Source organism: Diceros bicornis, chromosome 5 (assembly GCF_020826845.1).
Source record: "Diceros bicornis minor isolate mBicDic1 chromosome 5, mDicBic1.mat.cur, whole genome shotgun sequence".
Taxonomy (NCBI): Eukaryota; Metazoa; Chordata; class Mammalia; order Perissodactyla; family Rhinocerotidae; genus Diceros; species Diceros bicornis.
This window is the reverse complement of record NC_080744.1, coordinates 95,475,878-95,493,364: the sequence shown is the minus strand read 5'-3', so window position 1 is coordinate 95,493,364 and position 17,487 is coordinate 95,475,878. Positions and strand designations below refer to the sequence as shown.

The following is a 17,487-nucleotide window of genomic DNA, read 5'->3' as shown; positions in this document are numbered from 1 at the left end:
TGTTGCTTAACGATGGGGATACATTCTGAGAAATGCATCGTTAGGCGATTCTGTCATCGTGTGAACATCATAGAGTGTATGGTATAGCCTAGATGTACAGCCTGCTATATGGTACTGATCTTATGGGACCACTGTTATATATGTGGTCTGTCGTTGACCGAAACGTCATCATACGACGTGTGACTGTATATAAAAGCATATCAAAATAAAAATAACAGGGTTGTTAGTGGTGATGTGAATTTGTCATTATCTCAGCAGGGCATTTGTGCCTTTTTGGCTTTTCATTTCTGATTGTGGAATGAAAAGTTTTAAGACTGTATAGACATTATAATTGTATTTTAAGTAAATGTTTTTACATAGTTAGCAATTATAACTCTTTACAGTATTGACTTTGAATATGTACAGCCTCAAGGTAAAATAACTATGAAAATAAAATAACTATCTTTTTATGTTTAGGCTCGATTATTTGATGAGCCTCAGCTTGCTAGTCTTTGTCTAGACACAATAGACAAAAGCACAATGGATGCAATAAGCGCAGAAGGGTTTACTGATATTGATATAGGTAAGTTCATTGTGAATTGAAATTTTGTCTTTTAAGTACAGTAACACCTTACTAGTCAGCCTTGTTGGTGGATGAACTGTTTTTAAGTTAGTGGTTTTTCCAAATGTTTTAAGTCTGCTTCTTTAAGAGTTTTCTTTCTTTATTTTGGTGAAATATTCCTAAAAGTCTTAACTACCTCATTGCCTTTTAAAAGATGTCAAATCAAATAAATACTCATTGAATGCTCACCATATGCATGACACTATACTAGGGTCCTATAAGAAATACAAAGAAGGGTAAGATGTGATTTTTCTTAAGGAAACCATCATCTTATTAGAGAATCAAGGAACAAATTTGTGAAAGTTAAGATTTAAGACGCTAATAGAAGAGATGGCATAGGGCAAAATGTGATTTTTGCCTTTTCTAAACTAAATACATAGAAAATAATTACCATGCAAATCCAAAACGTGGAGAGATTACCTCAAATTGGAGTAGTGTTAGGAAAATCTTGACAGAGAGGTTCTGACATTGGGCTTAAAGAATGGATCGTATTTGAATAATTAAAAGGGGAGGGCATTAGAGGCAAGTGGACCTGCGTGAAGAAGTGTATGTAGAGGAAGGGAAGTGCAAGGCAGTTTTGAACCAGATTGTGGAGGACCATCTAATGACAGGAAGGAGTTTGAATTTTGTCTTGTAGGAGAATAGAGAGAGCTGATCCAGGCCTATGGCTTTAAATATTATCTTCGTTGTAATGAACCCAAAATGTTTATCTTCAACCCTCTCTTCTTCTGGGCTCCAAATTTATACACCCAGCTATTTACTTAACATCTTCATTTGGAGGCATTTCAAACAACACAGCCAAAAGAGAGCCATTGAGTCAGATCTTTTCTGTTCCTTTCCAATTTTTTTCACTCTCAGTGATACCACCATGCATCTGATTACTCAAGCCAAAAACCTAAAAGTTAATCCTAATTATTCTCGTTCTTTCATATCCCACAGGCAGTTTATCAGCAAGTGCTCCCAGCTCTGCTTTCAAAATGTATCCTAAATCTGACCATTTCTTACCATATCCACTGCTACCACCTGGTCTTAGCCACTCTTCTCTTTCACCTGGATAACATCTGTGGTCTCCTGTTGTCGCCTTGTTTCCATCCACTCTTGCTTTCATACAGTCCATTCTCTACCCGGCAGCAGATTTAAATCCTAAATCAGATTGTATCACCTCTTTGCTTCCAATGTCTTCCCCCTGCAGTTATAATAAAATTCAAACTCCTTACAAAGCTTACAAGACCCTACATGACCAGGCCTTGTATTAGTCAGGGTAGGCTAGGTTTGGCTGTGATAACAAATAGACCCCAAAAATGCATGCTCAACACATTTGCACAGATAAACCCAAAAATGCATACTGTTTCAAACACAATAAAAGTTTATTTCACACTCACATAACAATCCCAAGATAGCTAAGTTCCTGGCTAGCGAGTAGCTCTCTTCTGTCTGTGGCTCTGCCATTCCCTAGGGCCTAGTTATTATCTGTATCTTGCTGGTAGATGGGAAAAAGCATGTGCATGAAAAACACCTCCGTGTTAAAAGCTTTGGCCTTAAAATGGCGCCCTCATTTTGGCTCTTATTTTATTGTTTGGAATTCAGTCACGTGATCCCACGTAACTTCAGAGGAGGCTAGGAGATGCAGACTAATCACATCCAAAGAAGAGAAAACAGACTTTTTGTAAACAGTTGGCAATCACTACCTGCCTCCATCTGACTATCTCCTACCATTCTCCCTCTCATTCACTATGTTCCGTATAGACTGGCCAGGGTTATTTCTATTAAGCCTTTGTATTTACTGTTCCCTCTGATTGGAATCCTTTTCTCTCTGAATCCTTGCGTGGCTACTTCCTTTTGATCATTCAGATCTCAGGTTACATGAGACCTGAGACAGGCCATCTCAGACCTACTTAGTTACAGTAGATACCATGTTCTCCTAAATAATCCCTGTTCTGTTACTCTGATTTATTTTCCTCATAATACCTATCACTATCTGAAATTCTCATTTATCTCTGTGTTTGTGTTGATTGTCTACCTTCCCCGCCTCAATTGTAGCGCTTTGATGGCAGGGACTTTGTCTAGTTTACCACTATATCTCTAGCATCAAAGACAGTAGAACATAGTACATGTTCAGTTAATGTTTGTTGACCAGCTGGACTGACTGACTGTCTAGAATGTTGCCTTTCCTTCCCACCTTGGCTAGTTCTCACTCAGTCTTAATGTCTTAGCTCCAGTTGTACTTCTGCAGTGACTCCTTAAGAACTAACACCCCACCCTCTTCCATGACAGTTCGTCTGTTTCTCTGTTCAAATAACATCCCATTGTTAGTTTGCCTGTCTGTTGCACGGTACCTTGGGAAGGATTTATACTCATCTTGCATTGTCCTGAAGGGCAGGCACTAGATCGGGGTCCTCCCCAGTAGACATCATGTGCCACTGAATGTCTGTTGAGTTACTGGATGTTTGAAGTATTATTTAATCCTAATTTCCTTCCCTTTAAGGGGTTGTCAAGTGCTACATGTATACTTCAGTCTGCTCTCATTTGAAATAATACCGCCTGCATCTGGGTGACTTACTCCTGAAAGTTGTTTTCTAAATAGCTCTTACATTAGGCATGCCATTGGAGCCTGGGAATTTTGAAGTAGGTGCCTTGCACAGAGTAAATACCTATAAATATTGGTTGATTTGATTTGACTCACAGTTGTTTATATTAAAGTCCAGTATTATATTTATAAAACATAATCTTAGGTGTTTTTATGATCTTTATTAGGCTCTCAGCTATAATTTCTTATTATAACATATCTGCCAATAGAAGACCTGTGTATTTCCACCCCATAGTCTAGTTTGCCTCAAATGTGCTTGGTAAAAATTAGGAATGAAAGAGAAGTCTAGGAGCTGAGAGAAAGAAGGGCCTGGCTTCAGGAGCTTTTTTTAAAGCTATCTTAGATTCTGGGGGTGCTTTTTCTACTCTGGGATTTGAATATGTGTTCTGGAGGGATGTGCTTACCGTTTTCCAAGTAGAGAGAGACTCTTTTTCTCTTAAGCTTTTTGCTAAAGAAGAAGATAATATGTCACACTGATAGAACAGAATGAATTTACATTGTGCCAAGGGCAGTGTAATGTGCCCTTTTTTGGTCATATTTTAAATTTCTATGTTTGCTGAAGTTATTAGCATACAAAGTAGAGACATGTAGGTCCAAAGTTGTCTGTTTTTCCATTGAATGATTAAATGTTATGCTTGTTGTGTATTCCTAATCCTACAAGTATTGAGGTATAGTGATTTACATTCATTTACCTGTGAAAAAGCTTCATGGAGCCTTAGTTTATACTCATCTGCTCAGCCACAAGAGAAGGAAAAAAAGCTTGAGGATTTTTTTTAAAATCATGTTTTTGTTTTTGTTTTTTAATTTTTATTTATTTATTTTTCCCCCAAAACCCCAGTAGATGGTTGCATGTCATAGCTGCACATCCCTCCAGCTGCTGTATGTGGGACGTGGCCTCAGCATGGCGGGAGAAGCAGTGCGTAGGTGCACGCCCGGGATCCGAACCCGGGCCGCCAGCAGCGGAGCGCGCGCACCCAACCGCTAAGCCACGGGGCCGGCCCTAAAAAATTATGTTTAACCTATTCATTTTTAACATATTGTTGACCCCCTGCTATGTTCTGGGGACTGTGCTATCTTTGCTGGAGTGATAGCTATGTTTGATATTGGCCAAATACTTGGTTCTAGTATGAACGTGTAGACCATTGCAGAACAGAATTTTTTTAAATACATTTTTCTTAGATATGTATTTCTGGGTAATTCGATCATATTTAATGTTTTCATTGATTTCTGCTATGTATAAGTATGGCATCCTCATTTTTATTTAAATTTAATTTAAAGTATAACTGTTGGATATTTTATAATGATGCCTATTTTATCAAGATTCTTTAGAAAATAAGGTTCCATAAAAGTAATTTTCCCATATATCTAGAACAATCTTTTTTAAGAACCAAGGTATTTATTTTGGCCATTTGAGAAAGATATCTAAAACATATTTTACTTCACCTGCCTTTGTTAAACAATATGTGTTGCCTATAATTTAGGATTCTTGTGATTATTAGTACTCATTATCATGAGTCTCAGTTATTGTACAGTGAAGCCCTCAGGCCTCTGTGGTGGTGGTGGTGGTTTTTTATCTCTTTCTCTTTGTATGAAGGACTTGCTTGTGGTGCTCTCAAGTACTTAGGTCTGCTTGTCACAAATTTCCTCTCTTCTCTGTCCCTGTTAGGTTGCACCCTGTTATTTCATTCTAGTATGTTGGCCTCTAAAGCCTGTTTCTCTGAACTTACTGCTTCTGGTCTACCAGAGCTTAAAAATAACTGGGCTTATTTTAATTTTGCCTATGATAAGAGAAAAAGGATTCTGAGTGAGGGCCTGAGTTATAGGCATGACATTTATACTTGGATGTCAAATGGGGATTTCAGACTTTGTATGTCCAGATTTAAACTTGAGAACTCCCCTCCCCCCCCAAACCTGTTCCTCATCTCAGTCCCTCCATTGCTTAAACTATAAACTTTGAAATTATCCTTGACTCCTGTCTATCACCACCTATATCCAGTCTGTTAGGAAATCTTATTGAGTCTTCCTTCAGAATACATCCTGAATCTGGTCATTTTTCACCACTTCCTCCTGGTCCAGACCACCATCACCTCTGACCTGGATCAGTGCAAGAGCCTCCTGACTGATCTTGTTTCCACTCTTGTCTCCACTACACTTTCTTCTCAACACAGCTGCCAGGGTGATCCTTTTAGAACATAAAGTGTCACAGCTCACAACCTTCCAGGGGTTCCCTTTTTCACTCAAAGTAAAAGTGGAATGATCTACTGGGTGCTTCATGATTGTAGCCTACTTCCCCCCATGTTTCCAGCCTCATCGCCTGCTACTTTTCCCCTCTTGCTCTCCACCCTATCCACGCTGGCCTCCTGGCTGTTCCTCAGATATGCCTTGCACACTTTCATATGAGAGCCTTCGCACTGGCAGTCCTGGAATGCTCTTTCTCTCTAGGTGTCTATTTGGCTTATTCTACCCCTCCCCCACCTTCTTCAAGTCTTAGCTCACTCGAGGCCCACCTGAACCATCCTATTTTAAACTGCACTTCTGGTTCCCCTACCTTGCTATTGTTTCCTAGATTTGTCGTCTAACATAATTTACTTGTGTTTCTTTAATCTGTTTCCCCCCATTAGAATGTAAGCTCCCTGAAGGCAAGGGATTTTTTACTTCCTGTTCGATGATGTATCCTCAGTATTTAGAATATTTCTTAGTAAGAAATATTTGCTGAATGAATGAATGAATTGTAATCTGCAGACTTTATGAATTTGTGTATGTTACGAATTTGGAGGCTTTTTCTCTGACTTATTATTAATCTTGTTCTGGACATTTGAGTTTGTTTGATAAATGGCATGAATATGTAAGGAGACAATATATCTAAGCTTCCATGTATCGTAAGTAATAAGTTGAATGTTAACCTTATAGTGATTTTTTAAAGAAAACTTTGCAGTTTAATTCTTTTAATTCCTTAATATTTTTAAGTATAGAGTCTCTAGTTTTAAGTATCTAACCTATTTTTTATTGAGATTTGAAAACTTAATATGTATAAGCATGTTTGTCAGTTGTTTTGTTAAAGAGCAAAATATTCCTAATTTGATTTATTTTTACGTTTTACCTGTAGACACGCTCTGTGCAGTTTTAGAAAGAGACACACTTAGCATTAGAGAAAGTCGACTTTTTGGAGCTGTTGTACGATGGGCAGAAGCAGAATGTCAAAGACAACAATTGCCGGTGACTTTTGGAAACAAACAGAAAGTTCTAGGAAAGGCACTGTCCTTGATCCGGTTCCCACTGATGACCATTGAGGAGTTTGCAGCAGGTACGGCTATAACTTCACCAGAGTCTATTTGAAACTATTTTAATGGGCAGTCAGTCAGTCTCCCTGTGCGAGAGAAGAAAAGAAGCTGTTATTTATTGAGTGCTAGTCATTCTTCTAATCTCATGACATATGAATGTGTTTGTGTATATAATTTCATTTAATTCTCCTATTAGCCCTTTAAGATGCTATTATAGGTTATATATATTATATATTTAAAAATTATATATATATTTTATTTTAAAAATATTTTATATATTATAAATATATAAAAATTATACATTTTATAGGTTAGAGAATTGAACCTGAGAGAGGTCAAGTGCCTTGCCCAAGGTTATAATGACAGATCTTTCTGATTCCTAGAGTTGATGCTTCTGATTTAAAATCAGACAGACTTGGTTTTGAATCTTAGGTCTATCACCAGTTCTCATTACTCATATCAGCATTGAGTGTTACCTGCTTTTAAGTCATGGCCAATTTGATTTAAAAGAAAAAAAATCTCATGATTGCTTAAAATTATATTTCTTTATGTTTATTGTCCATTTGTATTTTTTTTCTTAACATTCATGACTTTTGTTGTTCTGTTGGGGTATTCAGGTTTTTTTAATTGATTTATCATATATGTTTCAATTTTCTCCCAAGTTGTTTTTGTTTTTGCTGGTCAGACTCAATGTTTGTTTTTTCTTTTTATAAACTTGTTTTATTGAAATATACATATAGTAAAGTGAGCAAATACAGTGAACACACCTATTTAACCACACTTATATCAATTTATAGTATATTGCCAGTACCCCAGAGGCCTCTGTCATGTTCCTCCAAGTCATTAATCTCCCTCCTGAAGGTGACTACTTTCTGGCCTCTATAAATTAGTTTTGTCTGTTTTTGAACTTAAGATAGAGGAAATCATACATACGTGTGTTCTTTTGTGTGTGGCTTCTTTCTCTTAACCTCATGTCTGTTAGATTCAACCACGGGTGTGTGTGATAGTAGCTCATTCTTTTCATTGCTGTATAATCTGTTGTATGAATGTGTTGTTGGACATTTGGGTTGTTTCTATTTGGGCACCATTAAGAACATTCTTGTACGTGTCACTTGGTGTACATATGTGAACATTTCTGTTGAGTATATAGGAGTGGAGTTGCTAAGTCATAGAGTGTGCGTACGTTCAGCATTGGTAGATCCTGCCAAACAGTTGCCCTAAGTGGTTGTAACAGTTCACACTCAACTGCCAAGTTAAGAGAGTTAAGAGTTTCTTCTAGTTGCCCCATATCCTATTCAAAGCTTAGTATTATCAGTTTTTTAGTTTTAGTCATTTGGAAGTATAAGGACATATTTCATTGTGGTTTTAATTTTGTGTCCCTGATGATTAATAATGTCAAATATACCAATAATTGGATATCCTCATTCATGAGATGTTTATTAGGTCTTTTGTTGTTTCTTTGTTAATTTGGAGGAGTTTTTGTATATTCTGGATACAAGTCAGATATATGTATTGCTAATATCCCAATCTATGGATTGCCTTTTTATTGTCTTAATGCTATCTGTTGATAAATAGATCTTAATTTTACTGATGTTAATTTATCAATCTTTTCCTTTAAGGTGAAGGCTTTTTGTGTCCTCTTTAAGAAATTTTGCCTGCCACAAAGTCATAAAAATATTCTCTTAGGTTTTCTTCTAGGAGCTTTATTGTTTTACGTTTAACATTTAGGTCTATAATCCAGTGCGGTTTTGTTTTTTGTGTTGTTTTTCACACGTGTATGGTGTGAGGTGTAGAGGTCAAGGTTCATTTTTTCCCATATAGCTATATATTAAAAAACTATCCTTGCCCTCACACATTGCAGTGCCAACTTTGTTATAAATCACATGACTATATGAATGAATCTATTTCTGGAATGTCTATATTGTTCCACTGTTACATTTGTTTATTCTTGTACCAATTCTGCATAGTTTTAATTTCTGTAGTTTTATACTAAATCTTGAAATTTGGTAGTGAAAGTCCTCCATTTTTGTTCTTGTTCAAGATTAATCTTGGCTATTCTTGGTCTTTTGCATTTTCGTGTAAATAAATTTTTTAATCAGCATGTCAGTTTTCACCAAAAAAAAGTCACGTGGGATTTTGATTGGAATTGCATTGAATCTGTAGACTGCTGTGGAGATAATTGACATTTTTATAATATTGAGTCTTCCAATTCATGAACATTTATTTAAATCTCTTAAAACTTTTCTTAGTAATATTTTGAGTTTTCTGGTAGAGGTCTTGTACATTTTTTGGTAGGTTTATTCCCTAGGTATTTTATTTTTTAAGTGCTATTATAAATGATTGTTTTTTTAATTTCCGTGTCCTAATTGATTGTTTGCTGGTAGAAATCCAGTTGATTTTCCTATGTTGACCTTGTATCTAGTGACCTTGCTAAATTCACTAATTCTAGTAATTTATTTGTAGATCATTGTACATAGTCTATCTATACAGTCATGACATCTGCAAATAGTAATAATTCCACTTGTTCTTTTCTTTTTTTTTTGGTGAGGAAGATCAGCCCTGAGCTAACATCTGTCAGTCTTCCTCTTTCTGCTGAGGAAGACTGGCCCTGGGCTAACATGCATGCCCATCTTCCTCCACTTTATATGGGACACCTCCACAGCATGGCTTGACGGGCGTTGCGTCGGTGTGCACCCTGGATCCAAATCCCGGGCCGCCGCAGCAGAGCACGTGCACTTAACCGCTACGCCACCGGGCCAGCCCCACACTTCTTCTTTTCTAATCCTTAGACATTTTCTTTCTTTTTCTTGCCTGTTGTATGGCCTTGGGCCTCCGGCATATTCGTGAATAGAATAGCTGATACTGAACATCCTTGCCTTATCCCAGTCTTAGGCAGGAAGCTTCCAGTATTCCCCACAGAGTGTGCTTGCTGTGGATGTTTGTAGATACCTTTTATTGGATTAAAAAAGTTCCCTTAGTCTCCAAGAGTTTTATCATGAATTTTATCAAATGCTTCTCTTCTTCTTTTGAGAGAACGATTTAGTTTTCTTCTTTATTCTCTTAATATGGTTAACTACATTGACTGATTTTCCAAATTAAACCTATTTTGGATTCCTTACATAAACCAGATTTGGTTGTCATGCATTATCCTTTTTTTGTGTGTGTGAGGAAGACCAGCCCTGAGCTAACATCTGCCAATCCTCCTCCTTTTTTTGCTGAGGAAGACTGGCCCTGGGCTAACCTCCGTGCCCATCTTCCTCTACTTTATATGGGACGCCACCACAGCATGGCTTGACAAGCGGTGCATCAGTGCGCACTGGGGATCCGAACCGGTGAACTTAACCGCTTGCGCCAGCGCCCCTGAGATTGTCAGATTTTGATTATCAAGTTTATGCTGGTCTCATACAAAAGTTAGGGATATTTCCTTTTTCGGTGTTCAAGAGTCTGTGTACGATTGGTGGTGTTCTTCCTTAAATGTTTAGGGGAATTCGCCAGTGAAGCTATCTGGATCTAGAGTTTTCTTTATGAAAAGTTTTTAATTAGAGATTCAATTTCTTTTTTTTTTTTTAATTTTTTGTTTATTGCAGTAACATTGGTTTATAACATTGTAAAAATTTCAGGTGTACATCATTATACTTCTATTTTTGCATAGATTACATCATGTTAGCCACCAAAATACTGATTACAACCCATCACCACACACATGTACCGAATTATCCCTTTCACCCTCCTCCATCCCCCCTTCCCCTCTGGTAACCACAAATCCAATCTCTGGCCCTATGTGTTTGTTTATTGTTGTTATTATCTACTACTTAATGAAGGAAATCATACGGTATTTGACCTTCTCCCTCTGACTTATTTCACTTTGCATTATACCCTCAATGTCCATCCATGTTGTCACAAATGGCTGGATTTCATCGTTTCTTATGGCTGAGTAGTATTTCATTGTGTATATATACCACATCTTCTTTATCCATTCGTCCCCTGATGGGCACTTAGGTTGCTTCCAAGTCTTGGCTATTGTGAATAACGCTGCAATGAACACAGGGGTGCATGTACCTTTACAAATTGGTGTTTTCAAGTTCTTTGGATAAATACCCAGCAGTGGAATAGCTGGATCATATGGTAGTTCTATGCTTGATTTTTTGAGGAATCTCCATACTGTTTTCCATAGTGGCTGCACCAGTTTGCACTCCCACCAGCAGTGTATGAGAGTTCCCTTCTCTCCACATCCTCTCCAACACATGTTGTTTCCTGTCTTGTTAATTATAGCCATTCTGAGGGGTGTGAGGTCATATCTCATTGTAGTTTTGATTTGCATTTCCCTGATAGTTAGTGATTTTGAACATCTTTTCATGTGCCTGTTGGCCATCTGTATATCTTCTCTGGAGAAATGTCTGTTCAGGTCTTTTGCCCATTTTTTAATTGGGTTGGTAGATTTTTTGTTGTTGAGATACATGAGTTCTTTATATATTTTGGAGATTAAGCCCTTATCAGATGTATGGTTTGCAGATATCTTCTCCCAATTGTTAGGTTGTCTTTTCGTTTTGTTGATGGTTTCCTTTGCTGTGCAGAAGCTTTTTAGTTTGATGTAGTCCCATTTGTTTATTTTTTCTATTGTTTCTCTTGCCCGGTCAGACATGGTGTTTGAAAAGATGTTGCTAAGACCGATGTCGAAGAGCGTACTGCCTATGTTTTCTTCTAGAAGTTTCACAGTTTCAGGTCTTACGTTCAAGTCTTTAATCCATTTGGAGTTAATTTTTGTGTATGGTGTAAGGTAAGGGTCTACTTTCATTTTTTTGCATATGGCTATCCAGTTTTCCCAACACCATTTGTTGAAGAGACTTTCTTTTCCCCATTGTATGTTCTTGGCTCCTTTGTCAAAGATTAGCTGTCCATAGATGTGCGGGTTTATTTCTGGGCTTTCGATTCTATTCCATTGATCTGTGTGTCTGTTTTTGTGCCAGTACCATGCTGTTTTGGTTACTATAGCTTTGTAGTATATTTTGAAATCAGGGAGTGTGATACCTCCAGCTTTGTTCTTTTTTCTCAGGATTCCTTTAGCTATTCGGGGTCTTTTGTTGTTCCATACAAATTTTAGGATTCTTTGTTCTATTTCTGTGAAAAATGTTGTTGGAACTTTGATGGGGATTGCATTGAATCTATAGATGGCTTTAGGAAGTATGGACAAAAGAGATTCAATTTCTTGAATAAAGTAGGAATATTCTGATTTTCTATTTCTTTTTGTAACAGTTTCATCTAGACTTTTCATTTGTAACATGAATTTCATAATATCTTCTTATTATCTCTGTCTGTGGAATCTAATTACATCCCCTTTTTCATTTCTGATGTTGGTATATTGTGCTTTCTTTGATTAGCCTTCCCAGGGGTTTATCAGTTTTATTAATTTTTTCCAAGAATCACCTTCTTGCTTTACTAATTTTGTCTATTTTATGTATATTTTCCATTTCATTAATTTCTGCTTTTTCCTTCCTCCCTTCCTTCCTCCCTCCCTCCCTTTCTCCCTTCCTCCCTTCCTTCCTTCCTTCCTTCCTTCCCTTCTCGCCCTGAGCTAACATCTCTTGTCAATCCTCTTCTTTTTGCTGAGGAAGATTGGCCCTGAGCCAACATCTGTGCCCATCTTCCTCCATTTTGTATATGGCATGCTGCCACAGCATGGCTTGATGAGTGGTGCATCGGTCCACACCCTGGATTCAAACCGGTGAACCCCCGGGCTGCCAAAGCAGAGTGGATGAACTTAACCTCTATGCCACCGGGCCGGCCCCTCTGCTTTTTTCTTTGTTATTTCTTTCCTTTGATTTTAATTTGCTGGGGGTTATTTATTTAGTCAGTCATTGTGGCTTTTTGAGATGAATGCTCAGAAGAGTGATTTTCAGCTGTATTTGTTTTTAGTGTACAGTCATGTGTCACTCAACGATGGGGATACATTGTGAGAAATGCGTCCTTAGGCAATTTTGTCATTGTGCAAACATCATATTATGTACTTACACAAACCTAGATGGTATATCTACTACACACCTAGGCTGTATGGTACTAATCTTATGGGACCACTGTTGTGTATGTGGTCTGTCACTGACAGAAATGTTGTTATGTGGCGCATGACTGTATACATTTAAGTCTGTAATTTTTCCTCTAAGCATCCTTTTTTCCCCCACAAGTTTTGATATGTTGTATTTTCATTATCATTCAATAAAAAACATTTTCTAATTTTCATGGTGATTTTTCTTCTTGACCCATGGGCTATAAGTATATAGCTTAATTTTCAAATATTTGGGGATTTTTCTCCCCAGCATTATAAGACAACTGAAATGTCTGCTTAACTCTTTAAGCAGTTCTCTTTCTTAGCAGCTCCTTTCTGCTTGGTTTCTTGGTCTCATAGTTTTCTCTTGCTTGTGCAAAGCTTAAGAATCAGCAAATACTTCAAGGAGAAATTGTGCCCAAAATGTTGATCTTATTTCTTTATTAGTCCCTTTCTGCAGGATCATAATTCCAGCTTTTGTCTCCTCAATCAAGTGAGGACTACCACAATTTCTAGGTTGCCAGTTTCTGTTTGGCACTTATGCCCTGTGAAGCAAATCAACAAGTATCCCAAGGGGAAAAAGTAGTGACAAATATAGGGCTTCATCTCAATACATTTCCCTTCTCAAGCACTGACTGCCTCAGTTGTTCTCTGTTAACCTGAGATTGCTATTTTAGGGATTTCGTCCATTGTTGTTCTCTGACATAGGCTATTCCATCCTAAACTTCTTAATATTTTTATGTAGTCAAATACTGTTTCTTCTTTTGCTGTTATACATATTCGTTTCCCTGTAGTATCTCTGTATAGTGCTTTTAAGAAATGTTTTTATGGAGTGTTCCCTTTATTTTCTCTATTTTGCTATTGAGTATGTTTTCTTTGCTTTTTTTTTTTCTGTCTAGAGATTTGGCAATTACAAGTCTTGTATTTACTTTTTGCCCCCCTCAATTTTCTTAATTCTCCATATCACAATGAAACAATATTTACTGACCTTTCCTATTTAAGACAAGAAGGTTAACATGGTGCATTCTTCCTTTCAACCTTTCCAGACCACTTCATGGTAACTGATTTTATACACGCATACACACCCACACGCACACGTGCCATGTTACAGTAATACAACTGTATGAGACTTAATTCTGGGTTGTGTTGGTTTTAGTGCTTATCATCAGTTCTTTTATGACACGCTTTCCTGAATTCTTTTTTTTTTGGTGAGGAAGATCAGCTCTGAGCTAACATCCATGCCAATCTTCCTCTTTTTGCTGAGGAAGACTGGCCCTGGGCTAACATCCGTGCCCATCTCCCTCTACTTTATGTGGAACACCGCCACAGCATGGCCTGACAAGTGGTGCATCTGGTGCACACCCGGGATTCAAACCCGGGCTGCCAGCAGCAGAGCACGTGCACTTAACCGCTACACCATGGGGCCGGCCCCCTGAATTCTTTATTTTGATGCACCCCTCTGTTAAGTGGAGCATATCTTTGATTGCTTTCTTTAGGTATGTGTATGGTACATGTCTGAGAATGTTTTTCATGATGCGAAGACTTCTTTTTTCAACTAAGAAATTTTATTACAGTCTTGAATTATTGCATCATCCTATTTCTTATTGCTAGTTCTTCAGGAGCACTAGTTACCTGTATGTTGGTCTTGCTTTTTATCTTTTTTCATCACCTTAAACATTTTAGTTCTTTTGTCTTATTCATTGTCATTCTGAGAAAGTTACGTGAGTTTTTATCCCCATCTCTTTGTTGATCTTATGCAGTTCCAGTTCTGTTCTTTTTTGCTAAAATGCAAGTTTTAAGTTTGTAATTGTGTTTTTCCTTCTTTACAATCTTTCCTTATCCAGAGACTGCATATGAACCTTGGGGCCAGGTCTCGCACGCTTTTTATATTTTGTGTTTGATATTTTAAGGGGGTTTTATGTTAAAATCTGAATTTATTATGCCTTCCTAAACCAGATTTCTAGTGTTTTGCAATCTCTTATTTAGATTGTTTTTACCAGCCTTGGAAGGGATCTCCTGGCATCTTTTATGAGGAACAGAATTTATTCCTAGATAAGTTTAAGCTACCTGGAAATTTTCTCTTCTCAGAAACAGTGGGATGGGAAAACTATAACATATGATATGCTGCTTCCACAGCTCTTCCAGTCTTAGCTCCTGCCCTCTGCTAATTCCTAAACCCCAGAATGAAAGCACTATCGCATCTATTTCCGCCTGTAATTATATTCCCTTGTTTGGATTCTAACCTCCAACAGGTATTAGTTGGGGAACAGAGAAGTAAGGATAGCTCTGGCTGCCGTTGTAAGCATTTCCCCACCACAGGGAATGACTCTCCTCTTTCTGGTGACCAAAAGTCTCTGGTACTAAGAGTGGGTATGTGGATAGAAAAATCCAGAGATCTTTCTGTGATCTCAGGGTCTCATCGAAGCTTTGAGCTATTAATGATTTTAGTTCTTACCTTAAATGGATTTAGAAAAATGTTTTAATTAAATATATGCTAAAATTATATATGCTAAGATTTTTCTACCTCATTGTTACTTTACATCTTCCAGATTTGAATTCACATTATTATGTGGAGTATTACAAAGTTAGGAATTGAAATCAAGTTGCTTTTTTTGAGGTTTATATTTTTATTTCTACAGGTCCTGCTCAGTCTGGAATTTTGTCAGATCGTGAAGTGGTAAATCTCTTTCTTCATTTTACTGTCAATCCTAAACCCCGAGTTGAATATATTGATCGACCAAGATGCTGCCTCAGAGGGAAGGAATGCTGCATCAATAGATTCCAGCAAGTAGAGAGCCGCTGGGGTTACAGTGGAACCAGTGACCGAATCAGGTATGTGGCATATTGCAGGCTTGGGAGTGGTGTGGGGCAGTGGTTAGCGTTTGGCTTTTATTCTCATACTGTGGGAGATAATTAACCAACATTTTATTTTATACTTTGTTTAATACATTTCTAAGTTAATACAAGAGTCAAGAAGTCCATGAGATATACTGGTCTCCTCATTGAATTATGAGTGAGAGGACCTCTTAGGAAACAAGTAAATTAAGAAAGGATTGGGTTGGGCTTTCTATTGCATGTATTCTGTTTGGATTGCCACTGCTGGTGAGCTGCGGCCTAGACCTTACTTGATCAAACACTATTTTTACAGTCTTAGTGCTACAATTTAATACATTCAATCTTCCTATGTTTAGTGTGAATTTTTCCTTTGCATAGATATTGCATGGAAAATATCTCAGCATACATTTATAAAAGCTCACATGAGAAGAAAAATCAAGAATCTTGAAAGATACATGCATATAATCCTGTTGAGGAATTTATCTTTGCTCCACTGTGTTAGGTTAAATGTCAAAATAGAATAAGTTTCCATAAAACATGCCTTTTGGATTTTCCACTTATTTAATTGCACTTTGGAATAAAACTAGAAACTAATAACAAGTTTGTTAAAAAATAGAACTCCGAGGGAGAGAGGACTTGTAAATATTGGGTTTAAATGGAAATAAAAAATGCAGTTGTGGACTATTTAGTAATCATTTACAATGAGAATACTATATATGAAAACTTATAGGATGAGACCAAAGCATCACACAAAGAAACATTAATAATTAACTACTTTTACTAAATAAATTAGAGTAGAAATAAATGATTTAAGCGTTCAACCCAAGTAGCTAGAAAATGAATAGCAAAAGAACCATAAGAAAAGAGAAAGGAAATAGATAAATGTAGAAATTAATGAATTAAAAATAGTAGAATTGATAAATCCATAAGCTGGTTCCTTAAAAAGATCAATAAATAAGTAAACCTCTGGCAAAGGTAATAGAGAAAACATACTCACATTTAGAAATAATGGGAATATAATCATATACTGAGGAAATTTTTATTTTAATTCTGGGTTTACTCTGTGCTAATAAATTGAACATCTTGATGGAATGAATCATTTTATAGGCAAATATAAATTATCAAAATTGACTGAAGAAGAAAGCCTGAATAGACCAATTACCATGGAAGGAATTAAAAGTTATCAAAGAACTGTCCCTTCACAAGGTGGTTTTTACAGGTGAGTTTTATCAAACCATCAAGGAACAGGTCGTTTCCTTGAGCATTAAAAGAAGAAAGTACTTCTCGGTAAATTATTGGAGGAAGCATAACTCTTATACAGGAATCTAACAAGACAAAAAATTTTCTAGATCAGTCTCGCTCATATAGAAGAAGAAATTCTACATAAAATATCAGCATATTGAATCTAGCGGTACCTTAGAAGAATAAATACTATATGAGCAAATAGAATGTATTTGGAGATTGAGAAGAATGGCCCAATATTAGGAAGTGTATTAATATAATTCACTACAGTAGCAGGTCAAAGAAAAACAATTTGATTATTTCAATAGATGTCAAAAAGACTTTTGATAAAATTTCACCTTCATTCCAGATGTAACCATTAATAGACTAGGTCTAGAAGAATACTTCTTTAACATGATAGACTATTGAAACGTTAACACAGGGATACCTGCTAACCTTGCTATTTTTCAGCAGTGTTCTTATAATTCCGATTGATGTAGTCATAAGGGTAAAGAAATTAGAGCCTTGAATGTTGGAAAGGAAGAGGTCTTTTTTATTATCTGCAGATAACATTACCTACATTAGTAGTTCTCAACTCCATAAAACCCAGTTGTCCTTTTTTATAATAAATATTTTGTATTCCCCCTTTACTAACCTGAAATGAAATGCATAGATAATATGCTTCACACATTTATTTTCTTTTAATCAATATAATGGCCTAGTGTTGTAATGTTAAGGAGAAATAAATGTAACTGACAGTAAAATAAAATATGTACTTCGGTATGTAGACCCTTGGACAAACCACACTAGAGGACAAACTGAAGCAGTAGGATGCAGTATGTGTCTCAGCGTGCTGAGACAGCTACAGTTGCAGGGGACAGCCGTGTTATATTAATGTCTCAAATACCATGAGCAGCGTTGC

The 17,487-nt window shown here is 36.8% G+C and overlaps 1 protein-coding gene across 1 annotated transcript in view; it reads left to right on the top strand.

Moving 5' to 3' along the window:
* BTBD1 (BTB domain containing 1) overlaps window positions 1–17,487 on the top strand; it is a 45,302-nt gene that overhangs the window by 18,804 nt on the left and 9,011 nt on the right. Inside the window, exons 3-5 of the mRNA XM_058542552.1 lie at window positions 457–562; window positions 6,295–6,492; window positions 15,149–15,341. Of these exons, the coding sequence (XP_058398535.1) occupies window positions 457–562; window positions 6,295–6,492; window positions 15,149–15,341 (497 nt within the window). The remainder of the gene's footprint in view (window positions 1–456; window positions 563–6,294; window positions 6,493–15,148; window positions 15,342–17,487) is intronic.